General features: G+C 42.9%; 1 protein-coding gene across 5 annotated transcripts; it reads left to right on the forward strand.

The window, feature by feature from the left end:
* The first annotated feature begins 1,547 nt into the window (after nucleotides 1-1,547).
* Nucleotides 1,548-19,380, forward strand: FBXO40 (F-box protein 40). 5 transcript variants are annotated; one of them, XM_045186004.3, is made up of 6 exons: nucleotides 1,549-1,896; nucleotides 2,008-2,219; nucleotides 7,958-8,030; nucleotides 12,859-12,891; nucleotides 13,757-15,673; nucleotides 18,170-19,380. In XM_045186004.3, exons 4-6 carry the CDS (start codon nucleotides 12,889-12,891, stop codon nucleotides 18,383-18,385), a joined length of 2,136 nt encoding a protein of 711 aa, XP_045041939.2. In that variant the 5' UTR covers nucleotides 1,549-1,896; nucleotides 2,008-2,219; nucleotides 7,958-8,030; nucleotides 12,859-12,888; the 3' UTR covers nucleotides 18,386-19,380. The 5 variants fall into 5 exon arrangements, with proteins under 5 accessions (XP_045041940.2, XP_045041939.2, XP_045041937.2 ...); XM_045186002.3 differs by having other exon boundaries at nucleotides 2,008-2,114; XM_045186005.2 differs by lacking the exon at nucleotides 7,958-8,030 and having other exon boundaries at nucleotides 1,548-1,896; nucleotides 2,008-2,114.
* Nucleotides 19,381-19,893: the final 513 nt, after the last annotated feature.

Raw genomic sequence — 19,893 nt, forward strand, 5'->3', positions numbered from 1 at the left:
GAGCAGACTGGAATGCGCATGTGTGAACAATAACAACTTCACTATACGAGTCAGTGGGGGCACTGGACTCCATTGAGTGAGCTCGTGTACTGTGTGGCTGTCACATTCAAAATGACTGAGCGAGTAGAGCAATGAATCTGCAATCCAATTTTGCGTTAAGCTTGAACGCTCCTCCGTGGAAACTAATCAGATGATTCAGAAGGCTGCAGCCACGGGCAACTGGTGATTGGCAGCTTCATCACAACAAAGCTCCTGCTCATGCATTGTGTCTCATGCAGAGGTTTTTGGCAAAACATCAAGTCAGCCAGGTGACTCAGCACCCCCTACAGCCCAGATTTGGCTGCCTGTGACTTCTGGCTTTTCCTAAAACTAAGATGACCTTTGAACGAGAAAAGATTTCAGACTGTTGATGAGATTCAGGAAAATATGACAGGGTAGCTGATGGCAGTTGGGAGAACTGTGTGAGGTCCCAAGGTGCCTACTCTGAAGGGGGCTGAGGCATCATTGTCCTATGTACAATGTTTCTTGTATCTTGTATCTTCTTCAATAAATGTCTCCATACTTCATAGTGCATGGCTGGATACTTTCTGGACAGACCTCATCGTACACTGTCCATACCTATGATAAAGTTTTATTTATAAATTAGTCACAGTAAAAGATGAACAACAACAGCTACTATTAAAATAGAACAATTAGGTGAACGTGGTCTCTCTCAATATATCGTATTGTACTGGACTCACCTTTTCACTTAAAGGAAGCACTTTATGGCTTCTCTTTGGCATATCCTAATTGCCAGCAACACTACCCTTGCACTTGGGGGCTATTGTTAAGTTTAGGATCACATGAGCATGAGCACTGTGATACTGCGACAGGCATCTGATAACCAAGACAGCTACCAAGTGGTTAACAGGCAGGTAGTATGTGCAGCTTCCAGGCACTGGACAAAGGGTAAACTTGCATCCCAAGTTGGATGGAGCTGAACAGCACAAGATTTCAACACGCTGCTCAGAACAGTAGCAATTTAAAACTTATGAACTCTTTATTTCTGGAATTTTCCATTTAATATTTCAGACCACAGTTGACTTCGGGTAACTGAAACCACAGGGAGAGAAACCACAGATGAGGGGTCAACTGTACCTAGAAATTAGCCAAGCCAGGATTATGTATTTTCTTTCCTCAGAAGATAGCTGAATGTGTCTACGGCCATACCTGAATGTACATGAATGTACATGATCTCCTCGGAAGACAGCTGAATGCATTCCTCTGAGGAGGATGAGATAAAGAAGAGCACCAGACTGGGAATAAGAATAACTGTCTTTCCTCTGGCTCTTCCACTAGAGCAAGTTGTGTGACCTTGGACAATTTACACTCTCTAACCCTTAGTCTTCTCATCTGTAAAAAGAGGGAGTTGGAGTAAGCCATAGCTAAGCCTCCCACCACTTCTAATTCTCTCGCACCGGACTTGCTCTGTGCTTGATTTATGAGTTACACTCTCCCTTTTCCAACCACCTGGGAAAGAAGAGGGCCAGGAGAGGACAGCCACTTACTTGTCATGACAAGAAATAGGAGAAAGAGAAACAAGACCGCATGTCACTTACACAAGTTGCTGCTTCAGCGAGTTGTGGATTTAGGTGAAAAGCATGGTTATAATTAGAGCAACAGCCTGAATGTTCCACCAGCCACCGTGAGCACAGCTGGATCTGCCCAGTGCATGCACAGGAGGCTGGGAGGCTGCTCCAGCCTTGAAAATGATCCTTCTTAAAAGGATTTTCTTCCTTCCTCGAGGGAAAGAAAACCCATTGATATAAAACTTCACTTCCCTTCTGGCTTTCCCTGCTAAATGCCACTCCAGTAGAGACGCGAGTGTTGATAAATACAGGGGAAAGAAAAAAATCAGTAAGCTGAGCCCGGTCACATTGACCCTTGTGATATAGTTTTATTTTTAACCTCAAAATACTTGAACTATTCCTGTTGAAGTTTTCTCTCCTTTCCCTGCCTCCTCAACAGAACTCTGCTCTGTGCAGCTGATGCACCTTCAGCCGCCTCCTGCGACCTGCTTGCTCACAATCCGGGACGCAGGTGCAGCAGATGCTGACTCAGCCCTTGCTGTTAAGGTAAGCTTCTCAGACACGAGCAGATGCACCGTGGAGACATTTGGAGCGGTGAACGTGGAGACTGAGGCCCAGCTGCTCATCACCTTTTTGCTCTGAGCAATGAAGGTCATTAAGCAAATTACTTACTTACTTATGGGTGGTGGGGAGGCGGGGTAGCGGTGTTCCCGCTGAGAATGAGACTCAGCTTATGTAAATTTCTGTTTTGAACTCTAAAATCTTAGAGCAAGAAGAGATTACCTGCTTTCTGACAGTTTAGGTTCTTTGTTCTGCAATCAACCAGAGTGAGTGATGAGGGGTTGCAGGGTTGAGGAAGGGGAGTGGTGAGGAAATAGATGGAAGACTAAACCCAGGATTACTAAATTTGAAGTCCAAATGCTGGCATATTTTCACCAATCAGCATTTGCTATGTTAACTGCAAGTCATTCTCACGTGGTTTAAATTCCATCTCCTGTGTCACCTACCAGTTGACGTGCCACAGTTGTATTTACTGCACGAACTATTTAAACTTTGCCTGCAGAGTTTAAAACCTGTTTTTCCCTAACAATACACCCTAAGTATTACTCTCTCCACCCCAGAGCTCTTGAATCCAAAATGCATCCATGGAATAGAAGTGGAAGTATTTTACAAGTTGCAAAACTTATACAGACCATAAATTATTATAGAGTTGTAACTTGCATATCCAGAGGAACAAATGTAAAATGATTAATGATAACTAATGTATTAGAAGCTTTAAAATGTAGCTAGATTATATCTAGCTTGGAGTAACTGCATAGAATTGGCAGGAATAAGGGAGCAGTGTTTGTTTTCTTGTTTCCTCTTAGCTTTGCTTTGGTGTTACATGGTTTAGAGTTCAGCTGAGGACATACTGGGAAGTGGCTTATGCAGCAAAAAGGGATTCTGTACACTCTGAAGTACACAGACTAAAGCCACCAACGTCACCTTAAAGGATATCTACCCAGATACTAATTTCCGGTTCCTGCCTGCCTCTGTAACCTCCAGGTGCATCCCATAACTCTGCTCAGGGTGTCTGGGTTATAAGCATGTTTGCTAGGCGCAATTAAGTGTACTATGTGTAAATGCCTAATAGCATTTAATCTTGTCAGGGTTTTCCAAGGCACCAAGATCTTCAAGGTGTATGCTGGGGTTCTCTGCTAGCAAGACTGGGGGATGTTGGCTTAGGAGTAACCAGGAAGACAGGCTGATTTATAGTAAGCCCTAGGTGGTCCATTCTTGGCCAATATAAAACAAATGGTGACTTAAAATACTGATACTAATAATAGAAGCAGCAGATATGAGAATTTACTAGCTAATGAAATAACTAGAAAGTTTAAAGGTAGAGAGATTTCTAGCACAGGTGGAGACCCGCCGATGGTGAGGTTGAATAGGTTTGGAGGAGGTCGGCTATGTGTTCAGGGCACAGTGAAAGTGCTGGAATCATAGCCCTGACGCCCAGGACGCTGGAACAGAGGTGGGCATTATCTGCAGCCAACTGGTATGTCAACATCTCAAGAAGCAAAGAGGGGATTACTTTAATATTTAACTTTACACATTTTCTTTCCTTAGAATTAAATATCTCCATAGTAGGGGAAACAGGTTCATAATGTATAATTAAAATACAATTGTTAATTTAACAATTAAATTAAAATAATTAATTGACTGGTTAATATGTTAAGAGTTAAAGAATATCTCTGACCTTTAACTTTTGATGTTGTCACTTCCACTGGAGTTAAAGCTCAGGGATAAATAATTATTGCCATGAAGAGGCAAAATAGTCACTGACATCATGTGAGGGGTGCTGAGAGGGTCCTTTGCCTAAAAATATCCCCCTGACGTCAACCCTGTTTGTCTACTACCTTTAAAAGTATAGTAAGGAATGTTAAAACTATTATCAGTTAATCCCATTCTCTTTTTGCTTGAGTCAGTGATTAAATATACCTGCCATATGCCTTCTCATGACTTTCTTGGCCAGCGACACTTAGTCACCACCTCTTCCTCATTTTTCCAGGCTCTGCCCTATTTGTCCTTGGTACCATTTAAGTGGCCCACATGCCCTTGGCCGCCACCACACAGGTAGCGACACTGTAGCGACACCACACTGTGTGACACTGGTTTCTACAGAATCTCTCAATAAAACATCAGGGTGAAGAGTGTGGGCAAGACACTTTACTTTGCTGGGCCTCAGTTGCTCTTGTAGGAAATGAAGAGGTTAAATCAGACCCTTTTCTTTCAAAGTGAGGTCCTTGAACCATCAGCATTGTCTAGAACTTATTGCCTGGGAAGCCTCTCAGGCCTCATCCCAGTCCTACCAGATCAGAATCTTTAAAAAGACTGCTCAAGTGATTCCTATGCACATAAAGGCTTTCTGGTTACCTGTCTGATCCAGATTCCTGATTTCTGTCTGTAGGGTTTAGAACAAGCACCAGAACCCTGAAAACAATTCTGGCAGCATTTCAGAGTGTCTATGAATAGCTCCAGTCCTATGAAGTCTTTTCCATTCAGTTTAGGCTACGTTAACCTAATAAAGTTGAAAACATTTCTTTTTCTTACTTAAAAAAAAATCCCCAAATTAGCATACATCTGACATTATTACACTTTCCTCCTAAATTTGTTTCAAATTGCTATCTTTGAAAGAGGTTGCCCTTTCAAAATATTTCCTTCTTTTGGGTTCTATTCAATTTCATTCCATTTTATCCTATTCAGTAAATGTTAATTGAGTGCTGGGAGCTGTGTTAGCTATACTCACTCTCCGTCCCTTAGAAATCGGTGCACGCTTTCCCTGAGGCCATTCGCATTTGCTCTCCGTGCTCTGTTGCTATTCCAGTCAGGGCCCCTTTCACTGCAGGAAAACATTGTCCTGCTCTGAGCACTTCTGCTGCGTCTGTGGCTCTGTCAGGGTCTCTCCCCCACCCACACCCTCACAGCAACACTTGTCTCAAGTTGTACTGACTCCCACAACTAATCAGCAAGAAACAAGTGGAGACTCAGTTGATACCTTCCTTCCTCCCCACCCTCCCCATAAAGAACAGCATAATGTAGGCAAACAATTAAATTACAAACTTCAACCTAGGAAAAAAATGCCCTCCTGTTGCCTTTGTGGCTTCTAAAAGGCACTCCTGCCCTGGCTGGCATGGCTCAGTGGATTGAGTGCCGGCCTGCGAATCAAAGGGTCCCCAGTTCGATTTCCAGTCAGGGCACGTGCCTGATGGTGCCTGGGTTTCCGTCCAGGTCCCCAGTGGAGGGTTGCACAAAAGACAACCACACATTGATGTTTCTCTCCCTCTCTTTCTCCCTCCCTCTTCCTTTCTCTAAAAATAAATAAATAAAATCTTTTAAAAAATAAAGTCAAATAAATAAATAAATAAATGGCACTCCTGGCTGATGCAGTACTGTTTGAATTCCTAAGCAATAAATGCTTTGTATTGATTACCAGGGGCCAAAAGGGGATGGGGTTTGGGGGAATTCACATTCTTAAAGAAGTAAGGTAAGATTTTTTAAAAAGATTATTAAACTGGCAGTGGTATGTAAGATACATTTGAGTGAGGGAGAACTGAAAATTGAAAGGCCAGCCAAGAGCTGTGGAAGTGATGCCACGGAAAGAAAGACAGGCCTGAACAAGGAAGGGGACGGTGAGAATGGCCTGCCCGACAGAGGGATGACTAACAAATGAGTTGTGTATTAGACGCTTCCCTACTTCATTTCATTCGATCCTCACACACGCTTATGGGTTATTATGAGCCACACTTTATGGATGAATAAATTAGTCTTAGGGAGATTAAATAAGTTCTCAAAAGTTACTTAGCTAATATATGAGAATGTACATTTATTTGCTTTATATTGGGGGCTTCACATAGAGCCTCTTTGTGGAGGTAACATGTAAGCTGAAATTTAAATGGCAAGAAAGAGCCCGTAGCACAAATACAGAGCAAGGGGAGAATCCTGGCAGAAAGACCAAGTAGAAAGGCCCTACAGAGGATTAAGCAACAGGCTTGAGCCATGTGCTCCAGGGAAAGAGAACAAAATGAAAGAGGCGAGCAGGGACACTGGGCTTTGTGGGCCAGGATAAGGACCTCAGAGTTTATTCCTTGTGATGGGGGTCCCCTAGAGGTTTTTAAGTGGGAGTAATGACCTAGTATCAAAAATTGTTAAAATCACAGGAACTACTATAAAGGACACATGGACAAAATCAAGGGGAGGGTGGAGGTGGGGGAGGGAGGTGGGTTCAGCTGGGGTGGGGTGGAGGGATGGGGAGAAAAGGCATACAACTGTAATTGAATAACAATAAAAATTTTTTTAAAAAGAAAAAATATCAAAAATGAAAAAAAAATTGTTAAAATCGCTTTCTTTGCTGGTGAATGTAGATTCTGGGGCACAAGATGGGAGGAGTGACACTGGTCATCAGGCTAGTGCAGCAGACGGGATGAGAGACGATGGTGCTCAGACCAGGCAGTGGTGGTGGAAACGAAAAAGATGGGTAGACATGCCCACTGCCTTTTCAGATCTTTCTCCAAGGCCTTCCTACCCAACTGGGCAATAGTTCCTTTGCATTAGGTGCATAGTACCAAGCATTTTCTAGCTCAATGGTTCTCTAATTGAGCTTACAGCAGAATCAGCTGGATTCAGTAGGTGCGATTCGGGAGGGCCCAGGAATTCACATTTCTGACTGGTCTCAGGTAATGCTGATACTGTTAGTCTGAGTACACACTATAAGGACCACTATTTTAGCTGCCTTACCTTTACTTATTAACTTACTGCCTTCTGAATGGTCCACCTAGCACCACAACCTACATCCAATAAAGTTTCTTCTCCCCTGCCAGGTTCTAAGTACTTCCCCATTTCTTTAAAGAAATATTCATCCCTCAAACTCATGTACCAGGTCCTTTTAACTACTCGTATTCCACTCAAACTGCATCCAGTACAACCAGCAAAATCTAGTTCTGTGTAGATCTTTGAACTATTAAATCTAAATTATATTGACTACTGTCTCCTTTAGAGAGGAAAATTTTAAAACATATTTTGGGGGCAGTGTTTTGGCCATAGACTTGATTGAAGTTCATTTTTAAGAGGAGGGAATGCACTGACTTTTCAGACAGGAAGTGTGAATTTGAAAGTGAAGGAAGGGCCTGGAAACTGAAGGAGGAAATGGCACCAGTTGTTTCAGGCATAGAATTTTGTCAACTTTTTCACAGTGAAGAGTTTTGATAATTTATGTGTTTTGATTTAGTCAGTGTTTCATTTTAAATCTCCGAGTCCATATTATAGGGCAGTTTTTTAACCCTCAGAACTTCACTCTCACCCTTACAGTCCCTGAAATGCAAAACCATGGGACTTGGATAATCTTTTTATTTCCTCTATTCAGACGGGGCCCCGTAGGGCCATGGTCCAGAAGAGGACCAAAATAAAGTCATCACAGAGATGAAGTTGCTTCCTGATGAAGAGCATCCGGCTCCTCTACAGTTCGGAAAGATTATGCACGCAGATACCTCTCTATGTCCTAACTGGAGGGGGGAGGCTCTCCCCCTGATTAGCTCCACTCATGGGCTCCATTTCCTCCCATATCCTGGGACGGACTACACAATGCCCCCGTGGGTCTCTGAGGGACACAGTGTGATCGAGCAAAGAGGAGAAAATTTGAAGCCAGATAAACTTAGGGATTTTTGTCTTTTTGTTTTGCTTTGGGGGTTTTACTTGTTTCTTTTTTCTGTGCCTCAGAATCCTGGTCTGTGAACTAGAAATGGTGATACCCCCCTCATCTGGTCATTGTGAGGAATAAATGAGATGTTATATAAAAGCACATGTTGGGCACTAAAATCTTGTTTCTCTTTCTCATGACTTCCAAAATGCAGAGAGATCACTCAGTTTGGGAAAGTCAGAGAAACCCACGGAGGATAAGGACCCAGTCACTGCCCCGAAACAGAGGTTAGTACAACAGGGCAACTTATCCCCCAAGACAACCAGTAGTGTATCCGATGCGATCAACTTGGGGCAACAGCAACTGGTTTCAAATAAGGCGATCAATTAGCTGTCCAACTTTGCCTGGGATTTAGAGGCATCCTAGGACTTGGGACTTACAGTGATAAAACCAGGACAGGCCCAGGCAGACCAGGGTCACTGGTTACTCTGCTTATCTAACAGTAACTAGACTATCAAGAATTTTGGACTGTCCTTTATCTCAGTGAGAAAAATTTCCCCTAGATATACAACAAAAGGTTCAGATGTGATTTTTATGCCCTTAGGCTGTATGCACCTTTCTATATATGTGTGTAAAATTTCCCCAGAGTGCTCTCTACTCACTGTGTCTTTTTGCTGAGCACACGTCCTCTCCCAAAGTCACTCATCTGGTGTAGCTCCAGAGCCTGGAAGAATATCTTTAAATAGCAACATTAAAAAAACAGTAGCATCTTTGTTGTCTGCATGCGTTGTTTTTCTTCTCTCTTAAAGGGATATTTTCAAAAAATGTATTATGCCGTGTGTAATGCATGCCCACGTTTTATGCACACTACACACAGGATTATTATACCCATGGTGTGTAATCATTATACCCAGGTGTAATGCACATCCTTATTTTTCCCTCAAAGAGTTAGGTAAAAAAAAGTGTGCATTATACATGGCAAAATACAATAATAACTTCAAATAGATGGAGAGCAACAAGGCTCCACCCACAATCGTTTCCAGCTTCAGTAACACTGTTCTTAAGGATCATACTTTGTAACGCTGAAGGGTAAGAAACGAATGCACTTCAAGTTCATCACCACTGTCCCACCAGCCAGACACATCTCTGCTACTGGGGCAGGGTTCTCACTACACACACAGATCATAGAACCAGCCAGACCTGCTTTTCCCTTCCCAGAACCTGGGCGCAACTTTGTGACAGAACCAGGCAGGCAAATACAAAGTTGGACATTTCTGGTGCGGGTAGCTTTTTCACATAGCCTTATTCCATCTGTGTCTGCCTCTTCTTTGCTGCCTAAAACCCAGCAGGGGACTCTGACTCATCCAGGCTCCATTTTTATTAATTACATCTTTTATGACTAGAAAGCAGATGGTCACATTCTCCCAGCCAGGGCACAGGACCTAGGGACGCTGGAGTGTGTGCTTAACGGCTTTCCCCTCCCCTCCCAGCAAACACTGCATTTCAAATGGCCAAGGATCCCACAGCACAGCTGAAATGCCACATTTGTTCTGGCAAGAACTCCACGTTGTCACCATTGTTCTTAACCTCACGGCAGTATTTGAGGCGGTGGCTCACCCTTTCTTTTTTTACATCTGGGGCACATAGTGTTGACTCTTTTAACTCTCTGGTCTCTTCTTCTCTGGCTCTACTTCTTCCTGTTGTCCCCAGAGTGGTTACATTCAGTTATGTGCTTCAAAGCTCAGATTTCTGTTTTGTGTTACTTCCCCAGTGATGGCTCCCTCTCTCAGTTATAAGTGGATAATTCTCAAATCTGCATCTCCACAATCTAACACTTGTGTTAAATGTGCTGCATCTATCTTTCCTCCCCAAACAATTTCATCTTCAGAATTCTATTCTTCTCAGAATTATGCCCTGTATTCTCTCTTTCTGGTTCAGTATCTTGGCATCAACTTTGATTCCTTTCTTTTCCCATGTACAGTCAGAAACAACAGTGTTAGTAGATTTTCCTCTTTAATGTCTCCTATCTACCTTATCTTACCTATTACTATTGTCATCGGTCTTCCCCATCCAAGCTCCCCTCACATTCTCTGCACAGCAGTTTCTACCTCTAGGTCCTCCCACTCCATCCCTCCACTACTACTAGTTGACACACAAATTATACTGTTAAATGGCTCCTTATTAAGCACCAAATAATTCCAGATGCTTTAGCCTAAAATTTTTGAATTTCCACAAGTCCCCAAGTCCACAATGGACATTTACCCCCAGGAGTGGTCTGGATGTTAAACTGTATTTTAAAAGATCCAGTAGCTTGACTCTTGAATCCAAAAGACATCCTCTGCCCAATCTTATTCTGCCCCATCTCCCTCTCTGGCTTTAACACCTTGATTTATCTTCTGTTGGGCCCTGACCCCGTTTAATGTTCTGGCTTGCAACTTCTCACCTGCCTCAGGATTCAGGCTGACTCTTAGGGGTATAGAGCGCTTTGACATGGTATTCCTTCACTCTCAGCAGCCCCAGGGCATAAGAATCAGATGGGGAATGTGTTAAGAATTTAAATTCCACCTGGACGGTGTGGCTCAGTGGATTGAGCGCCAGCCTGCAAACCAAAGTGTCGTTGGTTCTGTTCCCAGTTAGGGCACATGCCTGGGTTGCAGGCCAGGTCAGGTCCCCAGTAGGGGGCGTGCAAGATGCAACCACACATTGATGTTTCTCTCACTCTCTTTCTCCCTCCCCCTCTGTCTAAAATGAATATATAAAATCTTAAAAAAAAAGAATTTAAATCCCAGGACACCTCTCAGTCAGTCCAGGGCTGCAGCCAACGTCTACAGCAGTGCTGTTACAGAACTTCATGTGAAGGTGGAATGTTGTATTCTGTGTTATCTAACAGAGTGGCTACTAACCACAGGTGGCTACTGAGCACTTGAAATATAACTAGTATACTTGAGAAACTAAATTACTGACTTTATCTAACTTTGATTAATTTAAATTTAAATAGCCACATGTAGCTGGTGGGCACCATATTGAACAGTGCAGATCTAGAATTTTACAAGCATCACAGCTGATTCTGACAAAGAATACTGTTTAAGAACCACGTAGAACAAGCGGTCCTGGTGACTCTATGCTCATTACTGGCCCATAGTAGGTAATCAACAAATGCTTGTTAAAGGAACAGATAAACAAATGGATACAGAAGTGAACCAGAACATAATTTTCACTGAAATTCAAGTCTGTACCTTCTGAAAAAGAAAAGCTGAGGGAACCTTTCCAAGATTAAAAGGGCTAAAAACAACAACCATAAAATTAAATTCCAAAAAAGTGATTTTCCTCTTTAAAAAGCAAACAAACAAAATCCACTTACCAACCAAATGTAATAAATTGATGTTAAAGGGATCCGGCTTCAAAAATTTAAAAAACATATGACATTTGGGGAATATTTGGACAAATTTAAGTATAGATAACATGCTACATGATATTAGAAAATTATTTTAAGTTTTCTTAGGTAAGATAATGTCATCGTAATTATAAAATAAAATGTCTTTATTCTTAGAAATACATGTTGAAATACTTAGGGATGATATCATGATATCAGCAACTTATTTTCAAGAGTTTCAAGATTTTCAACCAAAAATTGTGTGAATTTGTGTGCGTGGAGAGAGAGGGAGGAAGGGAGCAAAAGTGGCAAATGTTAATTGTTGAATCTAGGTAGAGTATATGTGAGTGTTTATTGTAGATATTCTTTCTCCTTTTATGTATATTTGAAAAAAATTTTAAGTTGAAGGAAAATTCACTCACAATGAATTGGTAAACCCTAAAGTAAATTAAAATAAAATATTTAAACACTGCATCTTCTGACTTTTGGGTGCCAAATTCTTCCCAGACTAACAGAGTGCTGAAATTATGCTACAAATTCTCTAGGCCAGGTGTGCAAACTGGCAGCTACAGGTCCTATGTAGGCTGTATACATATTTTTTCCTTGGCCCAAATAGAGGTTTTTAAATATATATATATATATATATATTTAAAAATAAATATATATATATATTTGCCAACATTCAAAATTCCAAGAATTTTTATCTTGATATATTATGCAATAAAATATTTTGCAATATAGTGAAATATACTTATAATAGCAAACATGTACAGATGACTTCCTATGAGACAAGTACTCGTATAAGAGTTTCAGGTACTGCAATGATCTCGTTTTCTTCTCACAAGAGCCAGGTACTATTATTATTCTCCCTTTACAGATGACAAACTGATGAACAAAGGGGTTAATAAACTTTCCCAGAGTCTCTCAGCTACTGACTTGTAGTGCCCGGGTGGAATCCTATGCTATCTGCCTCCTAACACTAGACTGTACCACCACTCACAAAAATCTGCACCCCTGGTTTCTCTGGAAAAATCAGAAGATCTGGCAACACATTCCACATGGGATCAACTGACCAGAGCCAAGAAGCTGTATTCCCCTGAAGGGAGGGCATCTTCTCTTATGCTTGCCAGAGCCCCCGCTCAGCCTGCTTCTGGGGCCTTGGAGTTTGGCCCCTGCTCTGGCCACGGCACAGCTGAATACACCAGAATGAATGACATGCGATAGATTATTTCACACACACTTGTACACTGCACAGACTAAGCTGGATATCAGGCTGCTTTTTAAACAGTCATGAAGCCCCAGTGGGAGCAACGGCTAGTAAGAAGGGTAACTTGGAACACATGTGTGCATATGTGGTGGTTGAGGAGGGGGTGGACGAATTTCAGGATAATTTTTGGTAGATGATGGAGAAAAGGTATAAGAAGCATGAGTTACACATTCCATAGTTGGTAAGATGTCCCATCGGAGGGCAGTGTGGGTCAGTGAAAAGACCATAGACTAGGGTGGCCTGGATTGGGATCTGACTGCATCACTTAGCTGCTATATATCCTTGAACAAGCTATTTAACTTCTCTGGCTTCCATTTTCTTGACTATCAGATGGGTCCATGACACCTCTAGGGTGCTGGAAGGAATTAAATTAGAGAGAGTTTGTGAAGTCTGTTTGGCCCCTGTTAACATAGATAACCAAAATACTTTTCTTACTATGAATCATTCATATTCATATTTTTATATTTTCCCTTAGCATTATAAAGCAAGAAGACATTAGGAAGCTATGGTAAGTACCACGTTCTTCCTGGATCTTTACATACTAGGGATCCAGGTCTGCTTCATTTGGCCTGCAGCCTCAGCAGCTGGCACACTTGTTCTTATGGCTTGATGATATTTATTGGCTTTCTGCCAAACCAGAGCTGCTAGAGCAAAACCTGGAAGAAATTGACTGAGTAAGGAAAAAGCAGAGAGAGAGACCTGAGAAAGATTTAAAAACAAAAGAAGCAAAAAATGCAGCAATAATCTAAATGGCTAAATATTTCTTCATTCAGCATATTATTGATTACCTACAATGGTCCTGGCTCAGTGGCAGGTGCAAGGGATGCAGATATGAACAAAACCAGACATGGCCCTGCCCTCCCAGCATGTCTCCTGGTGGTAGTTGGTTAAATGAATGATAGCATTCTCATTCTGGAATGCTACACTGCCATTATGAAGAAAGTTGGTAGAGAATAATTAATAAAACAGCCTAGTCTCATGTTATAGTAGCAAATTAAAAAGCAGGACACAAAATTGTATTCATAGTATTAACTGTGTAATATAAATCACTCATAATCCACAACTTAAAAATAACGATTGTCAACACTGAACTTCTTTACATTCAACATCATTTTTTCCCAATCTAAACACCTCTACTACAGACATAAACTATCAGAAAATACAGAAAAGAGGGTTATAGTTATTATTTCTGGATTGTGGGATTATGAGTGATTTTGGGTTTTTTCTCTATGATTTTTATATTTTCCAAGGTTCCTATAAGCAACATGTACAAACAGGAAATAAGTCAATTAAAACACAGTCACAGACACACCTAGAGCTTTTCTCCCAGCACTCATTTGTTTCCTCTTTTCCTTTGCCTTTGGCATCTCCAGGGCAGGGCACGCAGGCCCCCACCTGGGCAGCACAGGCATTGTGAGACATGCTTCAGCCGTCACTGCCATGTTCCTGTGGAGCCCAATGTCTCCTGCGTAATGATGAGCTGCCACCTGTCCTGTGGCGCCGCCTTTCACATGTGCAAAGAGGCGGAGCATGAGCTCCTGTGCCCTTTAGAGCAGGTTCCGTGCCTCAACTCCGAATACGGCTGCCCCCTTTCCATGTCCCGCCACAAGCTGGCCAAGCATCTGCAAGTGTGCCCTGCCAGCGTGGTCTGCTGCTCCATGGAGTGGAACCGCTGGCCCAATGTGGACTCAGAAACAATCCTTCATGAGAACATCATGAAAGAGATCCCCAATGAGGAGTGTTTGGACACAGCCCTGGCCCTCCAGGACCAGAAGGTCCTTTTCAGATCTTTGAAAATGACAGAACTTTTCCCAGAAACTAGAGAGCCCACTGAGGAGGAACCAGCTCTGAATGGAGAAGCCAGCTGGGAGGAGATGGGAGGAGCAGTGGGCGGGGCGAATTTTGCTGGTTTAGTACCACATAGCTCTCTGTCAGCCACTAAAGGAGAGATGGCAGAGCTGAGTCAAGAAGAACGTGAGGTGTTGGCCAAAACCAAAGAAGGGATGGACTTGACCAAGTTTAGCAAGTGGGAAAATATTTTCAGCAAAGAGAACGCGGCCTCTGCTTTAACAAACTCTTCAGCGAGCTGTGAGAGCAAGAATAGTGATGGCCCAGGGAAAGAACAGATTTCCAACGGCAATCACGTGGTGGGGGAAGACACTGCCAAAGGGAAAGAAGCACAGGAAAACCAGAAACAGCAGGACTGTCATGCAGCTGTGGAAACAACAGGGCTTGCCCCTTGGCAGGATGGTGTTCTGGAAAGACTGAAAACAGCTGTGGATGTAAAGGACTATAATATGTACCTGGTGCACAACGGAAGGATGCTAATCCACTTTGGTCAAATGCCAGCTTGTACGCCTAAGGAAAAGGACTTTGTTTATGGCAAACTTGAGGCTCAGGAAGTGAAGACTGTTTACACCTTCAAAGTTCCTGTGAGCTACTGTGGGAAGCGGGCTCGCATTGGTGATGCCATGTTGAGTTGTAAGCCAAGTGAACACAAGGCAGTAGACACTTCAGATTTAGGGATCACTGTGGAGGACCTGCCCAAATCAGATCTCATCAAGACCACCCTCCTGTGTGCTTTGGAAAGAGAACTCAAAGGTCACGTCATCTCTGAATCCAGGAGCATTGATGGGCTGTTCATGGATTTTGCTACTCAGACATACAGTTTTGAGCCAGAACAGTTTTCCTCTGGAACAGTGCTGGCTGACCTCCTCACCACTTCCAACCCAGAGGGGCTCCATGTGGAACTCCACAGTGAGTGTGTGACCAGGAGACACAACAAGAGCAGCTCTGCCTTCACTTTCACTTGCAACAAATTCTTCAGGAGGGATGAATTCCCTCTGCATTTCAAGAATGTCCACACAGACATTCAGTCATGTCTCGACGGCTGGTTCCAGCACCGCTGCCCCCTCGCCTACTTGGGATGTACATTTATTCAAAACCATTTCCGTCCCCCAGGGCAAAAGGCAAAAGTGATCTACAGTCAAGAGCTCGAGACCTTTGCCATCAAGCCAGAGGTTGCATCAGAGCTGAATGAGGAAAGGAAGAACCACCATCTCTTGGGCCATGGAGGAAAAAGCCAGAATTCTCTAACCAGCCTGCCCTTGGAGGTTTTGCAGTACATTGCTGGGTTCTTGGACAGCATCAGCCTGTCCCAGCTCTCCCAGGTGTCTGTACTGATGAGGAATATCTGTGCCACCTTGTTACAGGAAAGAGGGATGGTCCTCCTGCAATGGAAGAAGAAGAGGTATTCCCATGGAGGTACCTCCTGGAGAGTCCACAAGAAGGCAAGTAAACACTCATTCATTTATTCATTCATTCAACAAATATTCAAGAGCTTTATATGTGCCAAGCACTCAACTAGGCACTGGGATTGCACTGGGCTCCTAGAAATAAGACCTAATTCTTGAACTCAAGAAGGTCAGCCTAGTAGGGAAGACAGACCTATAGACATATTAATGGCAATACCGATAAATGGCAGTGCCTATTTATCTCTATGTATGTGTCCTGGATACCTTCTGTTTGCTCACACGATCCGTTCTCCAACCTTCTCCACCATGACCTGTCCCCCAGGGTGCTGATCTCCACAGGCTGCCTCAACTGGCTCCTTTGCCTTCTGGCTTCCAGTTAGGCTACCTAATGGCACTGTATCAGCAGGAGATGGGAGAGAGGGAGAAAGTGGAGTTGACAGTTCTCTCCTTCTGGCTTCCTCCCTACATGCATTCTCCCTCCATGACTCTGCGGTGGCTGTGTCTCTCCACTGAAGGTGGCTACATCAGGTGGTTCTCTCCACACAAGGACCCATTCAGGTCCCACGACCTCCCTCTTCTCCCCTTTCAGGCTCACAGTAGTAACACTCTAGATTGTTACCAGCCCAGGTACTGCCCTATGTCTGTGGCTTTCCTAAACCTTGTCCACAGTTTGTACATCATTCCCTCTTTCAGTTCTCTTCAAATTGTCCCTGACTGTGCCATCTGTTTCCTGCTTGGACTCTGATTGACACAGTATGCTGGCAAATTCCCTGTAGTCCCACGTCAACTAATTTTTAAAAACAGTTTTTGCCTTTGTTAAATGCATTTTGAAATTCTAAAATAATTTGGTCCACTGATTTCTCCTGGTTCAAATACCTATTAAATTTTTCAAAAACTCTGCTGTAAATTTTCTAAATGTGTTTCTTTTTCCCAGTTTATACTTGCTTAACTGTATTATAACTTCTATCACCTTGTACCACACCGAAGGGGGACTCCTAATTCAGCGTATCCAAAGTACCCTAAGCATCCTTCCTTACAGTAAATATGTTGGTAATATGCACCATAAATTTATGTGCCCACTGAGGTCAATAATTCCATTACAGCTGAGTTTCTTCCCAATATGTGGGTGTGTGCAAACTGGCATCGGGGAGTTACAGTTGTTTACATCTATTTTTCTTATTTATGTCTAAAAACATCTTGTATATTTACTATTATTTATTTCCTGAGCAGTCTTCTTCAAAGAATCATTGAGATTCTCTCTCAGTATCCGTGCCTATATCCAGATGTTAAAGGAACACTGACTGCCAACCAACTATGTGCTAAGGATAAGCATGACTGAGACTAAGCCCCTGCCGCTCAGGAACTGTATAGTCTAGAATTGCCTAATATCATCCTCTGTAAAACCTGATGCAAATAATTTCACCTATATACTAGAAATTCCATTATTTTTTTGGCTCACATTTGTTCCCAACTCAGTGATTGCTGTGCACTCTTGAATATAATTTGGGATACCCTAATTTCTTTGCAGAACGAAAGAGAGAGAATTTAGTTGGAGCATCCTTTAACTCCAAGTAAATTCTCTTTCTGGAGTTAAAACAGCTCTTTAAAGTAAAAAGGGAAATTGTTCTAAGATCCTAGGAAACATTTTACTTACATAGGAACGATGACAAGAAACTGAGGATGAAGTGGTCAGATTGAAGGGGAATCAGGTTATGCCTACTCTTATAGCCAGATTTTAAAACTAGTGACTTTGCCACAACATCCCAGGTGGAAAGGTCAGAGGGTGTTTGAGTACCAGACTCCTAGATTTCTACTAAAATTTTTGTTCTAAAATTTCTTATATGTAACAATATGTTTAGTTTCAAGCAATAGAAAACCAACTTAAAGTGGCATGAACAATAAAGAGAATTTATTGGACTCAAATATCTAAAAAGTCCAAAGGGAATAGCTTCAGGTAAGGCTTGATCTGGTAGCTCAAGAAAATTTCCCCAATTGATGTTTTTCTTTCTATTTCTTTATCTCTACTTCTTCAACAGTGGCTCCATTGTAAGATATAGTGCTCCCTTGGTGGTTCTGGGGGGCTACCAGTCACTCCTGAAACTGCAGTTTCCCAGTTCAAGTACAGAGGGAAAAGGAGAATCTGCTTCTTTATATCTCAAAAAAAAAAAAAAAAAAAAAGAGTTCTGGAGTAGAGTCATTGAAACTGATTGTCCTGATTTGAACCATGTGTCCATTCTGGAGCTGGTGGGTGTATGTGTGGTGGTAGTGGTGGTGTGGTGGGTTCAATAAACAGGTTAGTATCAGTCATTCCAACACAACTGCATGGCTGGCTAGAAGATTATCTACTGGAAGTGGGAACTGGGGACTGGGTGCTGGAGAAGAAACTAACAACATGTCTGCAGCAGCCACTAACCGCTCTCCGGAAGCTAAGAACAGGAAAAACCAGAAGGCATTTCCTTATACCTTTCAAATAAAGCTAGCCTGAGAGTACTGCCCCAATGTTCACTTTGGAACTTCTATCTTTCCCAACAGATCTGGCAATTCAGCAGCCTCTTCTCTAAAATCAACAACTGGGAATTTAATGAAGTCACTTCCATGTCTGAGCACCTGAAGACCTGTCCTTTCAACATTGTGGAGCACAAGATTGACCCAATTCTTTTGACCAGCATGTGTCAGCCCCGTGAGCAGGCCCGAGAGAGCTTAGTCGCCACCTTTAGAGCCAGACCACAAGGAAGACAAGCCAAGTAAAGAGTCCAATGCCACTGTTCTTGAGGTCTTCCTCAGAGTTACTGAAAGTAGGACAGAGTACGCTTTTGGGGACTTCCCTCTGTAACTGCATATCCGCTTATCTAGGTGTATTAGAACATGCGATGTCCTCCAAAACCCCAGCAGTTGCACGAGGCCTAAGAACTTCCTAAGCCCTGCCTTGCGCAATTGTTATCGTACTGCATTGATGACTTATTTCCTTTCCTTTTTTATTTCTAAATAGATCACTCTGAAGAGAAAATAGGTAACTTGAGGTCATTGAGGAAGATAAGCCCAGTTTCTGAAGAGATGAGAGAGCAACGAATTCCATAAGCAGCATAGACCTATGTTTTTATGGGGTGGAGGGGTGTTCAGTTTACAAGCACGTTCAATGTGTGGGGCAGGCAGTGCAGAGATGCGGTCTGACGTGTCAGTCCTCCATGTGAAGGGCACCAGTTTGAAGGTTCTGGAGCTGGGGCTGTCTTGACTTTCAAGTCCAGGGCTGGTTTTCGTTGCCCCACTGCCCCGAAGACCAGACATCTGAACACAGCCCGACAGAATAGAAACCATGGCTAGGCACAGCAGCCTGGAGGACACCACAAACAGGGTGAAAGGCAGAAATAGGGTCACAGAGTTTGTTGTATAGAGTCTTGACAACATATAAGACAGCCTTGAAAATTATGGAGTCCAAAAGAGACACTATATTCATGGAGAAAGTAAGGGCAAAAGCCTCAAGCCTACACTTTAATAATGACTTAAGAGTCAAGGCATTTTTCTCCTGAAAATTATACCCTAGGCCTGGATGAGGGGGAGCACAGCCGTAGCCCAGCACCAGTGCGCACTGCAGGTCCTGTGGGGGATCTTGGGAAGGAAGTCACGGCAACATGGTGGTTCCCTGTAATGGCTCCTACCCATTACTGGTCATGGCTTCAGCCTGTCAAAAATGGGTGACACTGCTAGTTTTGGGTAACAAGCAGCAAATACTCATGAGAACAAAAGTAAAAGAAAAACTCATAATGGAAACTGACTTCCCCTTCCTTAAAGCTTCTGGGAACTGCGGCCATTGTGCACCAAATAATTCCTTGTCATGGGGGACTGTCCTGTGTGATACAGAGTATTTCGTAGCACCCCTAGCCCCTAGTCATAGATGCCAGTAGTACCCCCACAGCTGTGACAACCAAAACTGTCCCCAGACATTATTATTATCCTCTGAGTCACTCCTGGTTGAGAACCACTGCCCTAAAAGATGACATGCCAGAGGCAGGAAGTTAGGATCAGCTTTTTTCGTACAGCGGAATCTTCTCTCCCACATAGTCATCTACAATGGTGAAACTTTCATCAGCTCGTCTTTATTTACAAAATAGGCTTTAGACATGTGGTGATTTTAAGTTGGGAACCAGATGGAGCTGATTCGTTTGGCATGTCCTCATGCCCTTGGGTCAAGTGCAAAAGCTTATCCTTTCAGCTCTCTCCATGTGTAGCTGAAGCCAGGAAAGTTAAGCTAGTCATCT

This window comes from Desmodus rotundus, chromosome 2 (assembly GCF_022682495.2).
Source record: "Desmodus rotundus isolate HL8 chromosome 2, HLdesRot8A.1, whole genome shotgun sequence".
In the NCBI taxonomy this organism is placed as follows: domain Eukaryota; kingdom Metazoa; phylum Chordata; class Mammalia; order Chiroptera; family Phyllostomidae; genus Desmodus; species Desmodus rotundus.

Bases quoted from the DNA above. Each gene is read 5' to 3' on its own strand.
- FBXO40 (XM_045186005.2), top strand. The intron at 15,674-18,169 runs GCAAGTAAACAC...CTTTCCCAACAG, and splicing joins CCTGGAGAGTCCACAAGAAG to ATCTGGCAATTCAGCAGCCT.